Source organism: Lupinus angustifolius, chromosome LG17, assembly GCF_001865875.1.
Source record: "Lupinus angustifolius cultivar Tanjil chromosome LG17, LupAngTanjil_v1.0, whole genome shotgun sequence".
NCBI classification, from domain to species: domain Eukaryota; kingdom Viridiplantae; phylum Streptophyta; class Magnoliopsida; order Fabales; family Fabaceae; genus Lupinus; species Lupinus angustifolius.
Genome location: NC_032025.1, coordinates 3,724,939 through 3,742,276, shown reverse-complemented (window position 1 = coordinate 3,742,276; position 17,338 = coordinate 3,724,939). Strand labels below are relative to the sequence as shown.

The window sequence follows — 17,338 nt, the reverse complement described above, 5'->3', positions numbered from 1 at the left end:
AAGCTTTCTCTACAAATTACAAATTATATTGTTGGAGGTATGTGATTAATCTTGAACTATCTTATGTAAAATGATCAATGACTCTACGTAGTTGATGATAACTATGCATAAATTTGTGCCGAAATATTTTATTTGTAAGCATAAAAAACTACAAGTGTAATATCTATGAATAAGGATTTATATACCTATCATTTAGTTTTATTGCTTATCATAGAAAACTATTAAGAGACATGCAAAAGAGACAAGAAAATAAAAATGAAAAGTTTAGTAATAATCAACAAGTAGCATAAGAGGAATTTTAGCAAATTTAATATGATAGCGAATCACATGACATGAAGATAAGGGACGACAAAGATCTACTGTCCCAAACCAATGATATTATGTCAAGTCATGGCTGGAGATAGCAGATCCCATGATGAAGGTATGATATTTGTTCTTAGATATCAACCTCTCCAAAATCCTGACATCTTATTACCCACAAAATACACTTATCGTGAAATGAGAAAACATTGTTATTACATTTTGGAAGGAATAATTGTGTTTGAAGTAGATAAAATGATTAACTGGCATGTTTGATAAAATTAAAACAAGCATAGCTGAATAATGGAGATTGTGGTGAATTTTGGTTATTGAAAAAGTAGAGGCGTCAATAGTGTTCGGTATGAGGAGGTTCTAGAAGGAGAGATGCGTCGGTGGTGGCACGTACCTTGTTGTCACGTGCCGAACAAATTTCCTTCTCCTTCACGGACTTGAAAATATTCGATTATTGGGAGAGACAGTCAAGTAACCCAAGGCTGACGGACTTGAAAATGTTCGATTATTAGGAGAGACAATCACCTAACCCCAAAACGGAGGATACAGACTTGCATACTCTCTCTTCCCAATCATACAACCAAAATATTCAAAGCACCAACACAAATAATAAGGAAGTGAAGAGATAGAGATAGAAAGTGTTTCAACGTGTTTTTGTTTTTATCTCAACCTTCCACTTCATTTTTCTCTCCCTCTTTCTCATCTCAGATCCAAATCCAAGAGACCATTATTGGTATGTTTTTTCTTTGCATTTTCCTTTATTTGCTTTCTTCTTCCATTTTCCGCTATAATCAGAAGTCATAACCATCACCACCGCTTAATTTACCTTGCTTTGTTCTTCTTCTTTTGAAATGCTCAATTTATCTCTACTCTACTGTATATGAAGCTCTAGCTACTGGTGATTACGATATTGTAGGGTAGGGATATGATGAGAACATTGTATATTGAATTTAAGCCTTAAGATTTTGTTCTTTCTTGGAGCACTGGTTTGTAGATGGAGTTATTTTAAATAAATCACTACTTGTGTTCTTCAAATTTGGGAGAACGTCACTTGCGAAATAATGAAGATGAAGTGACTTATATTTGATGAATTATCCAGTGTATATCTTGTTCATGTATTTTAGTTTAAATGGCAAAAAGAGTAATTGTTGTGGTAGATAATGTATACACCATGCAGAACCAAATCACCAATGATTCTCGAGCTGAATATATTATAACCATGTTATATTTTAGAAATAGAACCGTTAAATGGAAGTTGAAACTTAACTGCTACTGTGTTTGAACTGAGTTTTGGGGGCATTCGGTAATATTATATTGATAACAAGAGTTAAGGATGAGTTCTTACAAAATGTTTTGTGGTGTATTTCTAGTTTTGTCTATATGTATTATCCATCTTAAACTAAAGTACTGAAAGAAAACTTGTTTTATGTTTGTATTTACTTGGTGAGGTTATATCTACACCAGCTGTAAGTGTTTTTAAGTACCATAGAAGCAACTGATATGCATAACTGCCAAAATAAAATTTTCTTCTTGTCTCAGTTGTCTGCTATAATTTCCTTTGACTAATCTGTAACAGTGACAATTCTTTCTGCTGTAATTTCAGGTTAGCTGATTTTTTGTTGCAGGCAGTGTCTATGTTCTTCTCCTCCGCTGCTGTCAATGCCAACTAGATAATAACTATATGGTGGAGAGAAGCATTTTAGATACTGCCGTCTCAGATGACTTTTAGTAGCTATATTATGCTTGAACAGTGTTGCTATGGGCATTTGTCTGATAAAATGGCAATGGCCATGGCTTCTTTATGTTCTGCTGATAGATATTGTCATCAACAAAAGCAAAGCGATCAGCCGTGATGGTATAGATATGATTTCTCTCACACATTCCTGCTCTCCTTGATTTGTTAATTTGGAGTTTAGAAGCTACTGTTATTGAAATTTGCTTATGATATGATAAGATTTGACATTTATATATTGCAGATGGAAATTTGGGCATACTTTAATATGAAAATAGTTATACATGATGTACATATATTTGTGATGCCCCTCAGTTTGACTGAAGTTATTGTTAAACTTGACCAATATTGTTATTTTACAAATTTCCATTGTGCTTCTAGTAATTTTTAATTAAACCAAAACTTTATGAGTTTTACTCTAGACCTTTACTGTCTTCTTACTTGCATTCGTTCTCTCTTATGGGGCTTGGTTAAAACTAACGTTTAACTGGTTTCACAAGGGAGAGTATGTCTCTCTGGCATAATTTTTTTGATATCATATTATATCCTATTATGCTAGTGGGGCTAAGGTTTGATTGTTGTATTATATATTGTTCTGCTTGTAGGTGAGGTACTTGTCAGCTTCAGGACAACAGTTGTTAGCTCAGATGGTGTCCTGGTACAGTGGAGACCTGAGGATCCTGACCCATGTAAATGGAAAGGAGTGAAATGTGACCCCAAAACCAAAAGAGTAACACATCTGTGAGATTCTATAATGATATTGACATTTCTTGTCTTGCACTTGCTATGGGACATGGGTTTTTACTTTTTAGAGATGGAAGTATTTCATACATCTTATTTTGATTAAGTAGTCTCATTTATCAAATCTCTTATTTAGAGGGTAAATAGATTATATCATGTTGGTTTTGTAATAACAAGTACGCTAATCTTGATTCGAGACTTTTATGACGCTTCATTGGAAATTTATTACTGTGTCTGTCTGAAATACTTATGTTCTAATTTAAACTATAATAATTTATTTAAACGAATCTATTGTCTAATTCATGCTTCTTGATTGCAAATTTCTCATAAAATAGTTGGCTTTTTTTTGGGTTTCCATTGCTTTAGTCTGTGATGTTTTAATAACTTCATACTAAACAAAGTAGGATTAGAAGTGAATGTATAGTCGGGTAACACCTATTTAGTTAAAGATGAGAAAATCTCGCCATAGGTGGTTTGGTCATTCGTAGAGGGAATTATTAGAGGATTCACTGAGAAGAGATCAAATGGAGGATAGCACAATAGTTAGATTTGAATGACCTTTCAGAAGACATGGTTTATGACAAAACACAATGGTGTAATTTGATCTATGTAGCTGACCCTGCCTATTGGGATAAGATGCTCTGTTTTTAGATATAAATTTCTTGGACAGATGCTCTGTTTTTAGATATAAATTTCTCTGACAGATGCATCATGCATCTGTATAATACTCTGGTTATGCAACTTCTTAGTTTTGGGAAACAGTAGTACAGTACTTTATCTAGACATGTCAGGAGAATTGCTGGCAGTTTTTTCTGGGATTCTTTATCTAATCTTGCTTTCATGGGTATTTTAGGAGCCTACCTCATCATAAGTTGAGTGGGTCTTTATCACCTGATCTCGGGAAGCTGGAGCATCTGAGGGTTCTGTATGTACTTTCATAATTTTGATTGCATATATTTTTCATTTAAGTTATCATATACTGTCACTTATTTTTTTATATTAATGATAATGTATCTGTTGCAGTGCTCTGCACGATAACAACTTATATGGGACAATTCCATCAGCATTGGGAAACTGCACTGATTTGCAGGGAATGTACGTATTAACCTTGGTTGATTTGCCATCTTCTTTTCCATGATTCTTTATTTTTGTATTCATCTTAGAAAATTATCTGCATCTGTCTTAGTTGATTGGATGATATAGAACAATGTGATTTATCAATGTAACCTCACCTTTGTCAACTTAAAATTTTGTTACAACTTGACACAAATTATAGAGAGGAATGCATGAGTGTATTTTCATTTACTTGTGTGTGCATGGATGCCACTTCATGGCCGTGGAATATATAATGGGTTCTTATATTCATCATGTTGAATTAGAGCATGACATTTTGAAGTTAGTGTCTCCTAACTTTTTTTTGAAAAGCTTTCTCTAATATAGTTGTTAGTTCTTGTTCTTTATGTTGAGGTTCTGATTGGGTAAATGCATTCTATGATGGTACTTGGTAATGACTGATAATTTTGTTGTACAGATTCTTACAAGGTAATTACTTTAGTGGAACAATCCCAGGTGAAATAGGAAACCTTTCGCAGCTACAGAATTTGTAAGTTTCTCTTCTAGTTTATGCTTCCCTTTTTATTTGTGTTTTATTATGTAGGTCTGAAACTCTGAGTTAAGTACCACATATATTGTAGTACCGATTCATTCTGATGTCATTTGAAGAATTCATAGACCAAGAGTGTGCACTGAAAGAACAGGAATAAATAAAAATGTATATCTGTGATAATTTATCTGCTGTTTATGAAAGAGTGGTGGGTATATACAAGAATGCATGTGTCAGCTAATTTAGAGGAGCGGAGTGAGCAGTAATTTGGTGAAGTTTCTGTCTAATTTTTCTTTAATTTAGTCCAAATTAGGCAGTTATGGTGTTACAGATATCTTATTCATCAACACCTCTTCCTATTCTACAGGGATATATCAAGCAACTCCCTTAGTGGGACTATTCCACCATCACTTGGGAAGTTGTATAATCTCAAGAATTTGTATGTACTCTTCTTCGGTGATGTTATTCTTCTTTCTATAAGTGGATTATTATCAGTTTCTTATATATTTTCTTACAAAAAATTGAATCTTTTACTATTTTTGTCATGTTTGATGCTTTGAAGCAATGTATCAGCCAATTTTCTGTCTGGAACAATACCTTATGATGGTGTCCTTGCCAACTTCACTGCAAGCTCGTAAGTACAGTTTATTTTGTCTTAAGATGTTCTTTAGGCTAAATTCTGAAGGGAATATGACTAATTACATAACTTTCATAATAAGTTCTGGATAGGGTTGCTTACATCCTGGATTTTCTGATCAGCAATACAAGATATCTGTTTTTAGCTAGAGGCAGAGTACATGTGAAAGCCATTTTATATCTGGAAATTATTATGGGTCTACTATTTACTGAAAAGATATACTTAAATGAAAAAGAAAATTAAGATGAAAAAACTACCTAATTGAGACTAGGATCATGAACACTTTTTTCTAAATTCAGGTCGGTTCTGGTGTGCATTTTTGAAGTCTTAGTTAATTTTACAATTGTCATAGTGGGCTATGTATTGAAAGCATGCTTCTTCTGCTCTCTTCTCTGATTACTTACTCTTTTTTATTTTTTGCTATTTTTCTTACTGAATTCCTCTGGCACAACTCTCTAATTTCCTATTCTGTTATCCATATGCTTTTGCCTTTGAACATTTGAGTGGGAATGTGATAGAGGCCCAATTAGATCCACCAGAGTTAAGCATAAACCCAAGTGGCTGAATAATTATGCTGCTAAATAATTACTTTCTTTCTTTTTCTAAAATGTAATGAAAGGCTTGGGGCTAAAGATGTTAAGCCCAAGTCCAGTAGGACTATCCCTAATTTCCTAGTATTTAAACTCTTTTCTGCCCTGAAGTGGCCAAGAAGAACTTCTGCACAACAGACTTTTTAATTAATTGTTTTAGTTTTCCTTATACTTAGTATCACTGCAGAATATTCTCACCCAATCCCTATCAGAATGCTTTATTTTATATCACCTGCAACTCAAGGTTTTTAAAAAATGTCTGTATTTAGGTTTTGTTTGCTTGTAAAGAGGCAAAAGACTAAACACATGCATCTTGTCTGTGTGCATTGTACCGTTCCTTCCTTTGGCCAGTCCCAAACGAAGTCTCAAGGTTTCACTTGACTTTACAAAAAAATTAATTACTGTAATTAACAAAGTATCTTGCTACTTATATCTATTTTACTATGTATAGCAACTTGTGCACCATAATATTAAAGAACAAGTCTCGCAGTGCCTTAACTAGAATCATGGTATTTGATATTTGGTGAAGTGTTGTTTTTCAAATCCATCTTTAATTTTATATTCTATCTTTACCTGTTACCCATGCATGTGGATATCTATAGGCTTAATTAATATAATTTTAATATGTCATGTTGTGCTGGTTGATATTTTCATGCATATCTTGAGTCATAGCTCGTAACATAAATATCTTCAATAAATGCTTATATTTTTCCATGCTGCTCTGTGATATTAGACTGTCCTATTGTAATAGTCTACTTTAAGGAACTAAATATACTTTTCATTGTTGAGACAAATGTTCCTTTTTGTAGCTTTGCTGGGAATCGTGGCTTGTGTGGAGTGCAAATCAATTCAACATGTAAAAGTTCACCTGATGCAAATAGTCAATCTAACTTGGGTAAAGCTGCTTGCATGTGATTCAAGTGCTCAATGCTTCTCTTTAACTCATGCTGAGCGGTTGAGCACTCTCATTTTTTCCTCTCGTAAATTAAATGAATGGAAAGATAATCTACTTTCATTAAGTAATTTATTAGATAATCAAAAACAGAGAATCTTGAAGACTATTCGAAATTCAGAAGAACTGCATGTTTCACAATTTAATGAATCTTCTACCTATTTAATGGGATGGTTACGAGATTATCTATGGTTAAATTCTTCACAACTTATCAATGGATATAACCCCTTTGGTATGAATAGTTTATTGGTCTGGGCGTGGATGTTCTTATTTGGACTTTTTTACTTTTATTTTTTTAATGATGTATGTCTTTAAATATAAAATATTTTACACAGAACTTTTGAACATTCAGCTTTATAGATATCAGATATTCTGACTTTATATTTTCTTGAGAAAAGGTGGTAATTTGAGTACTCATCCACTGCTTTTAGATGAAGTTAAAATGAAATGTGGGATACTTCTTTGGAGGTCTAATATCTTTAAATGAGGGTAAAAGTTATACAAGATTCTGGTAATACTCCACATCTAATCTAGACTGCAATCAAACTTAATTATTTAGATAAAGCAACTGTGCAACAATTTATGATGGAATTAGAAATACAGTGAAGATACTGTTTTTTATTTTACGAAAATAAACGAGAACATCATTTTTGTAATACTCCCTCGGAGGTTCTTTTTCATTTTTCGACCGCTTGTTTAGAACACAAGCAAACAGTTACATAGTATTTGTTTGGCTTCTGACATATTGTCACAGCCCTGAATGGACTTAGTAAAATTTTCTTTTTTGCAACAGCTGTTTTTTACTTTACTTGTAGTACAGTCAATTGGATCACATTTTTTCCTTTTTGTCTTTTAATATTTTACCATTTATAGATCAAAATGGAAAGAAGAAATATTCTGGCCGGCTGCTCATCAGTGCATCAGCAACTGTGAGTGCACTACTTTTGGTAGCACTTATGTGCTTCTGGGGTTGTTTTCTTTACAAGAAGTTCGGTAAAGATGACAGAATAAGTTTGGCAATGGATGTCAGTGGAGGTGTGCTCCATATCTTCCCGTGGCTTTCATATAGTCGTGTTTCAGCTATCTTTTTATACTTGATGGTTTTAAAAATCTCAGGAAATTAATATCTCCGATAAATGCCTTGTAGGTTCATCAGTTGTGGTGTTTCATGGAGACCTGCCTTATTCATCGAAAGACATTATTAAGAAACTAGAGACTTTGAATGAGGAAAACATAATAGGGATAGGGGGATTTGGAACCGTTTACAAGCTTGCAATGGATGATAGGAATGTATTTGCTTTGAAAAGGATTGTAAAGTTGAATGAGGGTTTTGATCGGTTTTTTGAGAGGGAACTTGAAATTCTTGGTAGCATCAAACACCGTTATCTACTGAACTTACGAGGATATTGCAATTCGCCTACATCAAAGTTGTTGATATATGACTACCTACCTGGTGGCAGTCTGGACGAAGCTCTTCATGGTAAGATTCCTACCTAATACTACTATATCTTGATCATCATATCAATGCATGAAATAGAAGTATTTTTAACCAACATGTGGGCATGTGGTAATTAGAAAGTCAATGCAATGTGTGGTACTCATTATTTGGTTCTCCTTATAAACAGCCTTACCCTTAGTAACTTCTAGTTCCTAGGGACGTTTTGTTGTTTGATTGTTAAATAATGCCTTTCTATTTATGGCACATTAGACACAAATTCAATTAACTTAGAAGCTAGTATAGCAAGTATTGCAGCTGCCAGCTGCTTAGATTACAATTTTGCCAGTCTTAAAAGTGTAATATGACCAATATCATATTTTATAAGGATATATCCAAAACCCGCCGAAACAACTGTTTTAGGACAGATTGATGTATTTTGCTCCTCAACTTTGGTTGTCTGATCTCTTCCTATGGTTTAGTGAGGTGATAGCTTAGACAAATCATAAATTAACTTCCTTGGTTATACAAAAAAAACCATAAACTAGCTGTCAGCATGTCTATTATTTTGTATTAAAAAATGTTTCCCTTTCCTTTAATTTTTAATAATTACTTCTTGAAAGTCTTCATTCTTGTTCATGTGTCCTCCCTTGCTTTATAATCTTTTTCCAAGATAAAGTTTTCTTTTTGAAATTCACATCTGCATTGTATCTCTGCTTGAATCATTTTGGGGATAATGACGTTTGTGATGCATTCCACAGAAAGACCTGAGCCGCTAGACTGGGATTCACGCTTGAATATAATACTGGGAGCTGCAAAAGGACTTGCCTACTTGCGCCATGATTGCTCCCCTAGAATCATACACCGAGACATAAAATCGAGCAACATTTTGCTTGATGGAAACCTGGATGCTCGGGTCTCGGATTTTGGACTCGCCAAACTACTGGAGGATGAAGAAACTCACATCACTACTATTGTTGCTGGAACATTTGGTTATCTTGCACCAGGTAGCAATGTAGATTGGGTATGCCATTGGGCAGATAGATAGATAGTTGGAGCAGCGATGATGGTTTTTAACATTTGACATTTTGAACTATTAGTGAAGTTCTCGTTATGGAGGGTATCTATAACATGTCAATGGTATTATACTGCATGGATGTTTTCTCTGCGGAACAATGATATCTCCCCCCGTAAAATCAACCAACACACAAGAAAGTGTCATGTGTCACTTGTAAACCCATCATTGATAAGCAAAGTACCACCTTGTGTCACATGTCAATGTTTAGTAGGATTAGTAGGGTGATTTTTGTAGGAGCGATTTATCATTTTTCGTTTGATTTGTTCAATGTGTGTAAAAAAGACTGGTAGCAGGCTAGCAGCTCATATAACAATAATCTACTGGAAATGTTTTCCTGTCGTAACTGTTTGTGAAACTGTTCTTCATCTCGTGAGAGTAGGTGCAGTAGTGTTAAAGTCTTTGTTCTTCTGGTCATTAGAGAGAGAAAGAGAGTACCTCTATTGCCAAGCCAACCAAAACAATATAAGGAAAATGGCTGAATATGATTAAAAGCTTTAATATTTTTTTCTTAGCTTCAGTAAAGTAGCTGCTAATAATCAGTAGACTTACTGATAATCTGATATATGCTTCACAGTTTTGTGACATTGAAAGGGGATTGTTATCTGGTGTGCTAAAATGTGGATAATTTGTTTGACTATTACTTCTGCACTTTATCTTCATGATTGTCTGAGCAAGTCTCTGTTACTTCATTGCAGAGTATATGCAAAGTGGCAGAGCAACGGAGAAGACTGACGTCTATAGTTTTGGTGTGCTGACACTTGAAGTAATAAGTGGAAAGCGGCCAACAGATGCGTCCTACATTGAAAAAGGTCTTAATATTGTTGGTTGGGTATGTATGTCTTGCACGAGTTCAACTCGTCTCCAGTACTAGAATATGAAGAGTAATTTTTTTAAATTTTTTATTGAAAAATAATTTAAAGTCATGGTTGAGGAAATATTAAATAGGTAAAATAAATGAAGCTACATTACATATAATCTTGTTTTGATACATGGCTACATGCATAAGCTGTGTAGCTTGTTATGTGAATGCAGAGCTAATCTTGGTCTTGTAATGCCACATATTTTCCATTGTCGCAGTTGAATTTTCTCATTACTGAAAATAGGCCAAGGGAAATTGTTGATTCACTATGTGAAGGGGTGCAGATGGAGAGCCTTGATGCCTTACTCTCTCTGGCTATTCAATGTGTTTCCTCAAATCCAGAAGATCGACCTACTATGCATCGAGTGGTCCAGTTGTTTGAATCAGAGGTTGTTACACCGTGCACAAGCGACTTCTACGACTCCAGCTCTGACTAGAAAGCTTGGGAAGTTAAAGTAACAGCATGTTGTGTTTGCATCTATGTATGTCACTGCAATTAGTTTCAAATCAGAAGCAATGAAGGAGGCTCAGACTCTGAAGCATTACTATTCTTCGCCCTTGGCAATCATTCTTATAGGTGCCCTTCATTGCACCACTTACAGCACAAGTTCAGGTTCCTTTACGTTGGATGTCATCCTCTGAAATGTTTATATATTTTTGTCATGCTGATTCCACATCTCTGCTCATGTTTTTTTCTCTTCTCTTTTCCCATTTTTTTCTGCTCAGATTTAAGTGTATATGGATATGAAGTTGAGAACACTCACCTTTTCAACTGATTCTTGTTATTATTTAGTTGTAATATATGTTTGTGTTAAGGAATTCATCTGATCATAGTGGTTCTCTCAGATTTTCTAGTCTATTTACGCCCAACCTTTTCGGCCGTGAGGGAAGTTTAATGGTTTTACTTAATATCAAATCTATGCTACTTGTCCTGTATTATCTTCCTGCAAAAATGGAAAAGAATAATATTAACAGACTAACAGAGTAAATTGTAGACCAGTAATATTAACTCTACAATATTTAATTTGGAAGAGCCTAGTTAGTGTACTCAGGTATAGACTAGGTCTAATTGGTTCATATTTTTAATAATACCATTTTCTTTCTTTCCATTTTTAACCCTTCCCTAGGAGAATCATGGTTCAATCTCCAGAGATAATACTAAATGGTAGAGAAAGTGTGAATACAAGAGATCAATTCCAGCAGAATAATAGGATATGAAGATGCTTAAGAAACAAAAAAGTGGCATATGACAGTATAGAAGAGAGATTTTGGAGAATGAGCGTGGTTCAAGAATGATACCCAATTACCAGCAACATGCTTTTTAAAGAATGAGGATCACCTGTCTCTCCAACAGTGTCTTATTCTCTGTCACAAACTAATCATATATTAATGTATGGATAAAATAAAAATTTTAAAAGCAAAAAGTAATAAAATAGAACACTCTGATTGGCTTGAGACATAGAGTGAGACACCATTTGAGACAGATGATCTCCATCCGCTTATTAAAACACTTAATATAATTCTTAATTTCACGTGAGATCACATTAACCAGTATATAAGTTCACATTACTCAGAAAATAGAACAGGAGAAGAAGGTTGTAATAGTTAAAGATTGTAAAATGTTTGAGGTTATAGAACAAGCCTAAGAAGGCATTAGAGAGTAGGATGGTTAGATTTGTTCTTGGGAATCTGCTATTCATGATGAAAATCAGAGCTTTTGCAAACCACAAGCCCTATCCTCCACTTCCTAGCAAAAAAACTTGATTCTACCAATTTACAAGAGTGGTTTTTAATTTAAGTGTAAAGTATGACATGTGCCATGGCTACACTATGACTCTTAGCCACCCTATATATATGTAAATATATTAAATGAAAGTATAGATAAATTATTGAGGGTATATACTAAAATCTTTCATTGACTTCTGAAAGCTCCTTTTCAAATTAAGGGCCCTTGTACTAAACTTGTAAATGCTATGTACTCAAAGGTGCATGCTATGCTAGAATGCATTTCCAACTGCTTTAGTATTAAGGAATTATATAACTACGTCACATATTTTGACTACAATGAATATATTGCAAGATTGATGAGAAGATACCAAACTTTATGCTTTCAAATCATGCACGCAAATTGTAATCACCCAACCATGATGAGTGGTTCTCTTCCAAGTCAAATTGTTCATATGGTTCTGATCAAACCAACCATCCTTGTTGACTTTACATATCAAGCAAACTAGGTTTCTGATAAAGTTGATAGAGTCACAAAGTTGGTTTCAACTTCCACTTTCTCAATATAACTTTTTTATTCAATTTGTTAATAATAATGATAAATCTTATAGTATGCACTATTCAATGCTTATATCTTTGCATAGCAAACAAAAAAGTTTATTATTCTAAAGCAAGTTGGATATTGAAGTGATGTAGAAAAAATAATGTGTGGTGATATCTTAGGCTAGCCACGTTTTCTTTAGTTTATAAGTTGCATCTAAATATGCAACTTATAAACTGCAAGAAGAACAAGTACTTGCAAAATTGTAAATAATTAAACTAGTAGGTTCTGTTTCTAACATAACTACAGATAACTTAACCAGAAATTCAGGATATTTAATAATGATCCTCATGAGTTGTGTGTATGTTAAATATTGTGAGTCAGAAACTTAAGAAACCTATGTCACATGACTCCACTTTTTCCTCCTCAAAGGGGGCGTGAAAAACACACTAAGAGATAAAAGCCAACCCAACACACATGCTTCAATCCTTCTTTCCCTTCCTTATCCCCATAGATTCTTCTCTAAATAGTAATACCAAGAACTTTCAGCTCAAAGATCACAGAATTGAATACACAACATCAAAATTCTATGCCAAAAAACATCAGAATTACCTGAAGAAATGGCCTTGAACAACAAACCGAAGAAGTCTATTTCACCTTCTCATTTTAAACTATTTATCACCCTCTTCTTTATAGTTCTCTTCACCCTACCAGCTCTTTTTCTCCTCCATGCCCCTACCACCAACTCCATATGCACCACCCTTGCAAACAAGGCTTGGTCCGGTGATCTACGGCTAGCCGAGTTTGCATGGAATCGCCTCCCGTTTTTCGAAGACAGCCCTTCACCCATAGCTCTCAAAATTGCTGTCTTCTCTAGAAAATGGCCTATTGGCACCACCCCTGGTGGCATGGAGCGCCATGCTCACACCCTTCACACTGCTTTAGCGCGGCGCGGCCATCAAGTTCATGTCTTCACCTCTCCACCACAGGATGAAAGCATTTCAGTCGTAGCTTCAGAGACAAGCAACCATGAAGCAGGTGCACCCTCTTCACCTTACATCCATTGGCATGAAGGGGAGCCAGGTAGGTGGCGCTATAACAAAGCATGGGAACAGTTTTCTGAAGAAAACAAAAGAGAAGCTTTTGATGTTGTTCACTCAGAAAGTGTAGCACTTCCTCATTGGCTAGCACGAAAACTTCCGAATCTTGCAGTCTCTTGGCATGGCATAGCCCTTGAGAGCGTGCAATCAAGTATTTTCCAGGACTTGGCTCGCGGTCCTGATGAGCCTATATCACCCGATTTCAACATAAGCTTACATGGGGTTATCCCTAAGGTGCTGAATGAGATAAGGTTCTTCAGGAACTATAAACATCATGTTGCTATCAGTGATAGTTGTGGTGAGATGCTAAGGGATGTGTACCAAATTCCAAGCAGAAGAGTCCATGTAATTATCAATGGTGTTGATGAGGATGACTTCAGAGAAGATGTAAAATTGGGAAAAGAATTTAGAACCAAAATTGGCATTCCAAGCAATGCAAGTTTAGTGCTTGGTGTTGCTGGAAGATTGGTTAAGGATAAAGGTCATCCTCTGCTTCATGAAGCATTTTCCAGGCTTATAACCAAGCACCCCAATGTATACTTGATCATAGCTGGCTCTGGACCGTGGGAGAATCGGTACAAAGATTTAGGGAGCCAAGTTCTTGTTCTTGGTTCTATGAATCCTTCTATGTTAAGAGCATTTTATAATGCCATTGACATATTTGTCAATCCGACACTCAGACCACAAGGGCTTGATCTTACTCTAATGGAGGCAATGATGAGTGGGAAGCCCCTTTTGGCATCAAGGTTTCCAAGCATCAAGGGTTCTATTATTGTTAATGATGAATTTGGTTTTATGTTCTCTCCCAATGTACAATCCTTGTTGGAGGCACTTGAGGCCGTGGTAAAGGAAGGGCAAGAGAGGCTAGCGAGGAGGGGACAAGCATGTCGCGAATATGCAAATTCCATGTTTACAGCAACAAAGATGGCATTAGCATATGAGAGGTTATTCCTATGCATAAAAAATGATGCATTTTGTACCTATCCTTGAGGCTTAGGCTAGTACATACTATTTTTTTTCCTTTCTTTCATTGTTTTCTCTATTTCTTTTGTTCAGTATGACATAATCATCTTATAATTTTACACATTTATCAATTTGATATATTGTTATCATAAATATAATTCCTTGTATCACTTTACAGACATTATGGCTTCCATCTTGCAAGGCTGTATTCTGTGTACAATGGTGTTACAGTAGACAATAAAAAAAAGGAACTCTACTTACTGAGAGTTAAATCAAAAACTAGTTTCATCCATCAAAAGAGGAACTGATATTTTACATTATATGTGAACATACAATTGTACTGATACATTAAAACCAATAGATATGGTGATTGTAATGTTGCACCATAGTACAATGCTAAAGGTTTAGCATATAATAAAGATAATGAAGTCTGGAAATTTTCACAATTAATTCTTTGTCAGACTTCTAAGGATGCCATGATGAGTCTGTTTCTGCTTGATCAGAATTCTCAAAACAGGATTTGGGAAATAGCAAAATGTCCTGTTTAAATAGAGTCGATTAAACCGTACCCATACTGCGTACTAGGTAAAGACTAGTTACCTTTTTACTCTGGCTTTGTAAATAGATCTCTTTTCATAAGCTACCTAAAGTATTAGCAGTAAGTTGCAACTGTCTTTGGAACTAAGATGCCTCAAGCAAGGCCATAGCTTAGTTCCTGCTTCAGCTATTAGGAAGACATAAAGGTAATAAAACTATGTACAAGGAGTTAAAGCTTCATGAAGGTTCAGATGTCATTCAATTTCATTGATGCATATTTCCTCAAATGTTATGCATCTTAAGTTTCCATACTTATTTACTTTTCATTCTTCTTTTTCTCTTTTCTCTTCTTTTTCTTCAAAATCCTCACCCTTTCTAACTCTGAATCAACAGATAAACAGTTCTACTCAACAAGAGTAAACTATGGATGACATATACTTCAATATCCTTTGCATATCCATATCTGATACCAATATTTTATGCTACTTCATCAATAAGTATTATCGAAATTAGTCAAGTAGAAGAGAGAAACATAACATTTAATCTACCCACTGGAATTGTAGATAGAGAGAAATGACAAAACATGTGTATTACATAGAAAAGAAGAGAAAATGTATCTGCTTAATGATGGTTAAGGATTAAATGTGATCACTTCTGCTATCAAGGACGCTATGATCTTCAAATCTTCACAGTGCCAAAAATTAAGACAGGGTTGGTTGTGCTGAAATACGGTGCCTCTCAAAACAATCATAGGCATGTTTGGTTCTTAAGAATAACAGCACACTAGAAGCTAGTCCCAGGACAGATATGCATGCCCACAACACAAATGTCCACAAGTAGCACTGTCTTCCCATGCACACTAGTGTATTAGACATCATAGTTCCTGGTACTGAGTGAGCATTGGCATCATAAACTACTGCAGATAGAAAACCATAGAGAAGTGACCCAATTGGGATATTTGTTATGAGAATGTTGTGATTGACACTAAAACTGTTAGGTCCAAACAGTTCAGATGTAACTGACACAGAAGCAGCAAATATGAAACCTGAACTCAAACCAATTAGTGCAGTTCCTATATAAAGTGCCACAGCACTTTCTGATGTAGCAAGTACTATGAACGCGATTGGGGTTGGTATCAGTGCAATGGTTAGCCATCCGGTTCTTGCAAAGTAGAACTTACTGCAATGCAGAAAATCTTATCATCATAATTCATAACTGCTGTTATTTTATTTTACAAGATTCACTTCTCAATCAAGAGACTAAAACAGAAATGATCTTCCTCCAGAGTAAGTTCCATAAACATGATTCATTAGAGAATGATGAAAATACTCAATTGGAGGATTCTACAATATTCCGAAGGGTAACTTGATCTCAAATTATGATTAACTCAGTTATATATAACATGATTAAACGACTTATAGAAATATATACAATTAACCATTTTATTATATAACCGAATTATGAATACTTTATATCACATTACTTGCTGACACAGTTATTTCTTAAGGTACCATAGTGTTATCATACTTACTTTCGAATATAGTCTGGTCCAGCTGAAAGCAAGCGGCCGAAAAAGGAGAACGACGAGTATAGTGTGACAAGAGTAGAAATACTTGAGTGGAGGCCCAAAGATTGAGCTATCTGTCCTAGATTATTGCTGTAGACAAGACCAATTGTACCTCCACAGAAGTATGCAACATAGTAAAGCCAAAAATCCAACCTTGTGACAAGCATTGCAGCCGAGTGATCTTCTCCTAGCATTGCCAACTGATCCTGACCAAGCAACCCCTCACAACACAGGCCACTGCTTTTCCCCCTCAACATGGATCTATTGTCAGTCAGCAGGTTGTGACCCTCTCCATTGCTTACAGTACTGTTTTGACGCGTAAGGAGTTCTTTATGGAGCTCAAGATCATCAACATGAACAAGAATGAAGCCAGTGCTTTCCACCCGAATGTTGGAATGGATGGCATTGTGAAACCAATCTCTAGCATATATAATGCCAGGAATGCATAGTGGAGAAATGAGAAGCAAAATAGCTCCTCCAAAGTAAAGCCTTGCTGTGCTTTCATTCGAGGTTGATGAGCCAAAGATAAGGAGATAAAGGCCTGTGAAAATAGCTAGGAAGTTGAGTATCAGGAATATTAGTGAGTTCTTGCGAGATGTGTCGGGATGAAGAGGTTCTAAAGGTGGCTGGCGAAGGATAGGGACTAGTGCTGCAAAGGAAATTAGAAGAGGAAAAAGGGCATTCAAAAGCAGATACACTGAATCTGATGAGGGGTCTATTGAATTGGCTGCAAGGGTGTAGAGTGCTGCACTTACACCATTGTAACTCACAGTGAGTGATAATGCAAGGGGTCTATTAACAGGGAAATTCCTAATGCAGACAACAAAACATACTGTGTTGAACCAACAAATGCTGCAGCCTCCTAATAGACACAAAAGAAAGACCTGCCACATGCAAAGTAAGAACTAGTCAAAGCAATTCTGTATATTGCAACTCAGTGAGATTCATTATATATATATATATATA

General features: G+C 35.3%; 3 protein-coding genes across 4 annotated transcripts in view; 2 read left to right on the top strand and 1 right to left on the bottom strand.

Annotated features, from left to right (window-relative positions):
* LOC109331582 (LRR receptor-like serine/threonine-protein kinase FEI 1) lies at positions 850–10,783 on the top strand. 2 transcript variants are annotated; one of them, XM_019566170.1, is made up of 14 exons: positions 850–1,045; positions 1,916–2,167; positions 2,650–2,785; positions 3,639–3,710; positions 3,809–3,880; positions 4,317–4,388; positions 4,756–4,827; positions 4,951–5,022; positions 6,425–6,510; positions 7,441–7,602; positions 7,715–8,047; positions 8,764–9,009; positions 9,776–9,909; positions 10,158–10,783. In XM_019566170.1, exons 2-14 carry the CDS (start codon positions 2,071–2,073, stop codon positions 10,374–10,376), a joined length of 1,773 nt encoding a protein of 590 aa, XP_019421715.1. In that variant the 5' UTR covers positions 850–1,045; positions 1,916–2,070; the 3' UTR covers positions 10,377–10,783. The 2 variants fall into 2 exon arrangements, with proteins under 2 accessions (XP_019421715.1, XP_019421716.1); XM_019566171.1 differs by lacking the exon at positions 850–1,045 and adding an exon at positions 1,160–1,229.
* LOC109331584 (D-inositol 3-phosphate glycosyltransferase-like) lies at positions 12,465–15,188 on the top strand. Its single transcript, XM_019566173.1, has one exon. The coding sequence runs from the start codon at positions 12,826–12,828 to the stop codon at positions 14,293–14,295; it is 1,470 nt and encodes a 489-aa protein (XP_019421718.1). The 5' UTR covers positions 12,465–12,825; the 3' UTR covers positions 14,296–15,188.
* LOC109331583 (protein NUCLEAR FUSION DEFECTIVE 4-like) overlaps positions 15,262–17,338 on the bottom strand; it is a 3,972-nt gene continuing 1,895 nt past the window's right edge. Inside the window, exons 2-3 of the mRNA XM_019566172.1 lie at positions 16,337–17,256; positions 15,262–15,984 (exon numbers count right to left, since the gene is read on the bottom strand). Coding sequence (XP_019421717.1) covers positions 15,507–15,984; positions 16,337–17,256 — 1,398 coding nt within the window. The 3' untranslated portion in view covers positions 15,262–15,506. The remainder of the gene's footprint in view (positions 15,985–16,336; positions 17,257–17,338) is intronic.

Coding starts and splice junctions, on each gene's coding strand:
- LOC109331582 (XM_019566170.1), top strand. CDS start 2,071: ATGGGCATTTGTCTGATAAAATGGCAATGGCCATGGCTTCTTTATGTT. Junction 5,023..6,424: donor GCCAACTTCACTGCAAGCTC/GTAAGTACAGTT, acceptor TCCTTTTTGTAG/CTTTGCTGGGAATCGTGGCT. Junction 8,048..8,763: donor TCTGGACGAAGCTCTTCATG/GTAAGATTCCTA, acceptor TGCATTCCACAG/AAAGACCTGAGCCGCTAGAC.
- LOC109331584 (XM_019566173.1), top strand. CDS start 12,826: ATGGCCTTGAACAACAAACCGAAGAAGTCTATTTCACCTTCTCATTTT.